Source organism: Microtus ochrogaster, chromosome 10 (genome assembly GCF_000317375.1).
Source record: "Microtus ochrogaster isolate Prairie Vole_2 chromosome 10, MicOch1.0, whole genome shotgun sequence".
Taxonomy (NCBI): Eukaryota; Metazoa; Chordata; class Mammalia; order Rodentia; family Cricetidae; genus Microtus; species Microtus ochrogaster.
Window position 1 is genome coordinate 24578478 of NC_022016.1, and position 4161 is coordinate 24582638.

General features: G+C 38.2%; 1 protein-coding gene across 3 annotated transcripts in view; it reads left to right on the forward strand.

Annotated features, from left to right (window-relative positions):
- The window catches only part of Dennd4c (DENN domain containing 4C), a 98375-nt gene that overhangs the window by 55829 nt on the left and 38385 nt on the right, over positions 1 to 4161 (forward strand). For all 3 annotated transcript variants that reach the window (XM_026781963.1, XM_005352701.3, XM_026781962.1), the window contains exon 13: positions 2492 to 2637. In XM_026781963.1, coding sequence (XP_026637764.1) covers positions 2492 to 2637 — 146 coding nt within the window. The remainder of the gene's footprint in view (positions 1 to 2491; positions 2638 to 4161) is intronic.

The following is a 4161-nucleotide window of genomic DNA, read 5'->3' on the forward strand; positions in this document are numbered from 1 at the left end:
AAAAAAAAAAGAGCTACTCTGCCTAGTAGAAATACCATTTGAGCTACAATGTAGTTTTAAATTTCTAGTAGCCACAATGAAAGTGTAACAACCAAGAAAAAGTAATTATAACTACATTTCCTCCAGTCTGTCCAAAACAGTATCATTTCAACATGTAATCAAATATTTTAAATTATTAGTGAAACAGCCTAACATTCTTTTTTAGAAATATTTATTTATTTATTATGTTACAATATTCTGTCTATGTGTATGCCTTCAGGCCATAAGAAGGCACCAGACCCCATTGCAGATGGTTGTGAGCCACCACGTGGTTGCTGGGAATTGAACTCAGGACCTTTGGAAGAGCAGGCAGTGTTCTTAACCACTGAGCCATCTCTCCAGCCCCCTAACATTCTTTATTTCCATCTTGTCTTTGAAATGCAGTGTGTCTGTTATAATTGGCAGTGCACTTTCATTAGTTGCATTTAAGGTGATGTGTTACCGTCTTAGTTACTGGAACAAACATATGGACCTTAATTATTAAAGATTTAAAAATATGGCCTGCTCTAATCTCTTTTCCTTCCTTCTCCCCCTTCCCCCTTTCCCTCTATCTCTTTTTCTCTCCATTCTTTTTCCTTTCCCCTTCCCTTCTCTTCCCTCTCTCCCCACTTCCCTTTAATTTACTTATATTTTATTTAATAATTTATTTGTTGATAAGTACCTCAAGAGGGTGGGGATGAATGAGCAATACAGCATGCCAAATGCCCTAAGGCATCAAAAAAAGAAAGGCACAGAAAAAGCGACATTTTAAATATTGTTAGATTATGGAGGATTATTTAAGATAGTTAAAATTTCAGTCTTTAAGAATAAATTGGCTGGGCTTGGTAGTGCTCACATTTAATCCCAGCATTAAAGAGGTAGAGGAAAGCAAATCTGACAGTTCAAGGGCAACCAGTGCTGCATAGTGAGATCCTGTCTGAAAAACAGAGATGTTTAGCAGTTAAGAGAGCAAACTGCTTTTGTAGAAAACCTTTGAGTTTGGTTTCCAGCACCCATGTTAGAGAATTCCAGTTCCGGGAAATACAGCACCTTCTTATGGACTCCTGGGATGCCTGCACAAATGGTGTACACACACACACACACACACACACACACACACACACACACACACACACTTCAAATAACACACACACTTCAAATAAATATATCTTAAAAACTTTTCAGAAAAATTGGTACGTTGGTGATTTTAGTTTTCAGCCAATTTTCTCACCTTCTTTATTTGCCACCCTCACCAAAACCAAAACCAAACCAAAGACTCGTAGTAAGTAGTAATTTAATTTTTTTAAAAAGTAAACCTAACAGATATCTGTGAGCTGAGTGTTGTGGAAATTAGAGATTTAGTAATAATATTGAAAACCAGGAAGGAAAGTTTGATGATTATAATGACTGTGAAGAAATGGAAAATTGAAATAAAAAATAGGATCACTGAGAACCATGGTATGTAGAGCCCTGACTATTTTGTGGTTTGTGCGTGTTAGTTACCTTTTCATCACTGTGACCACAGCCTCAGGAAAAACAATATATGGGCCTGTGCTAAGGCAGAACTGCAGCAGAAGAACACAGCTGAGGAAAGCTATGCTCTTGACAATCAGAGAGCACTGGGAGGCAGAGGCAGGAAAGGGTCCTTGGACAAGATCTTTCCAGAACCGCCCCAGTCACCTGCTTCCTCCCATGGGCCTACCTGCTAACATATTGCTTACTGTAAACTACATGGGTTAACCCATTGGGGAATGATCCGGTCACCTCTCAGTAATGCCACCAGCTGTGGACTAGGCCTCAAAACATGAGATATTACATGTGAGACTTGGTGTCCAGACCACAATAGTGATGATGAATGAGGATGTTAGGAATAAAGAGACTTTGATAAGACCCCCTGATCTTCAGTCATTGGACGAAGGAGAGGCCCCTGACTTCATTAAAACAGTGGGCTACTAGCCAGTGGGTTGGACTGTAACTGCACAGAAATTTTCATCTCATGCAGGAATGATGGTCTGATGGCAGAGGAAGACAACTGACCCTTTAAATGTCTATTAACCCTTGGTTTAAGGGTTGTAGAGTCTCAGGAATTTTTGTTTGTTTGTTTTGTTTTGTTTTAGAGATAAGGTTTCTCTCTGGAGGTCTGACTGTCTAGGAACTTGCTCTGTAGACCTGAACTCAGAATTCAGAGATCCACCTGCCTTTGCTTCAGGAGTGCTGGGATTCAAAGGCATGCCCCACCACACCGCATCTGAGAATGAGGACACGGGACTGAGGTTCCTTAGAAGATTCATAATTCAGTGAGATTAGTATCAGTGGTCTTCATAGTTGGATCAGGCAGGAAGAGCTTTACATGATTATTAGAAATTTCCATAAACGTGGATGTGTATAAAGGGAATATAATATAGATGAGTATAAAGTAGTATTTGATATATTGATTCCTCTTTAAAATTTGTTACAATTCTGTTTTTTTCAGGTTTTTTAAAAAGTCGGGATCGCGCCTATACAAAATTCTATACCCTTTTATCTAAAACTCAGATCTTTATTCGTTTCATTGAAGAATGCAGTTTTGTAAGTGATAAAGATACTGGATTGGCATTTTTTGATGACTGCATTGAGAAGGTAATTTTTTTGATATGCTAAGTTTAAGAAAAACCACTTTGGTTTAACTTTATTAATAATTGGGATTTTTAGCTCAAAGTAATCTGATGAAGACAGATGTATGTGTGTTATGAGTAACAGAACTTTTCTCTGTGGTATCTACTTGCTACTATACTTGATTTACTTTTCTCTTTGAGCTTGTTCAGTGTTAAGAATGTATCCTCACCTTTCTAACTCTTGCTGGGTTTTTTTTTTTGTTTGTTTGTTTATTATGGATGGATTTTTCTTTGGGCCACCAGCTCATGAAAAGTGACACAGAGACTTATTAGTTATGAAAGCTTGGTCTATAGCTTAGGTTTGTTCCCAAGCTCTTATAACTTAAATTAGCCCATTTCTATTCATCTACACGTTGCCAAGTGACTCATGGCTTTACCTCTCCCGAATGTCTGTTCACTCTGTGACTGGCTGGCAATTTCTTCTTCCCAAAGCTCTCTCTGTCCAGAAGTCCTGCCTATACCTCATTCCTAGCTATTGTCCATTTAACTTTTTACTAAGCCTATCACAGTGACACATCTTCACACAGTGTAAAGAACAGTTCCACAACAGCTAAAACATTTAGTTTTAGCTAAATGAACAGGAAGCAATGAGTTTTAAAAAGCTATGGATTCATGCATAATGGTACACTGTGCCTTCTTTACTGTCTTTCTGAACACTTGCTAATATCTGTAGAGCTTTCTGTTATTGTTGAAGGTTTCTTTTGAGCCAATCTCTTGTGACTGGATTAGTTTTGAATTTACTGCATAACTAAGAATGACTTGAACTCCTTATCTTCCTGCCTCCACATTCCAAGTGATTTCACAGTTTTTCTAAATAGATTTAGGAGCTTATTTGTTTATACAAATCATATAAGATTTGAGATTGTATCCATAAATGGTTGAATATTATGTTTTAATTTTTATTGACCTTCAGTGACTCATATGACTTAGAAATCATGTTTGCTAAGGTTTATTTGTGAAATAATCTATTAAAGTCAAGTATGATGACACATACCTGCAATCCCACTGCTAGAGGCTAAGGAAGGAAGATGGAAAGTTCAGAGGCAGCCTACAGTACACTATACAGGAAGTTCTGTATACTTAGTGTACAAAACCAGCTGTGGCTACAGCTGTCTCAAAGAGTGAAAGAGAGGAAGGAAACAAAGGAAAGAAAACTATGAAAAGGAATAACCTGTTGTGTAAGCCACAAGACAAATATGCTTTAATCTAAGCATATGGGATGTAAAATACATTCTGAAATGTCTTTGTGTACCCCTGATATTGGAAAAAAAAGGTTTATGTTTGTATGTGTCAGTTGTATGCACACATGTGGTGGTGCACATGTGCAGAGGCCAGAGAGGGATGTTGGGTGTCCTGTACCACTCTACCATGTTCCTTTGACATAGGGTCCCTCACTGAACCTGGTGCTGGGCTGGTGTCTCTGCTATCCTCCTCCCCCACTGCACTGGGGTAACGGGCATGTGTAGCTGCCCTGCTTCTTTTTTTTTAA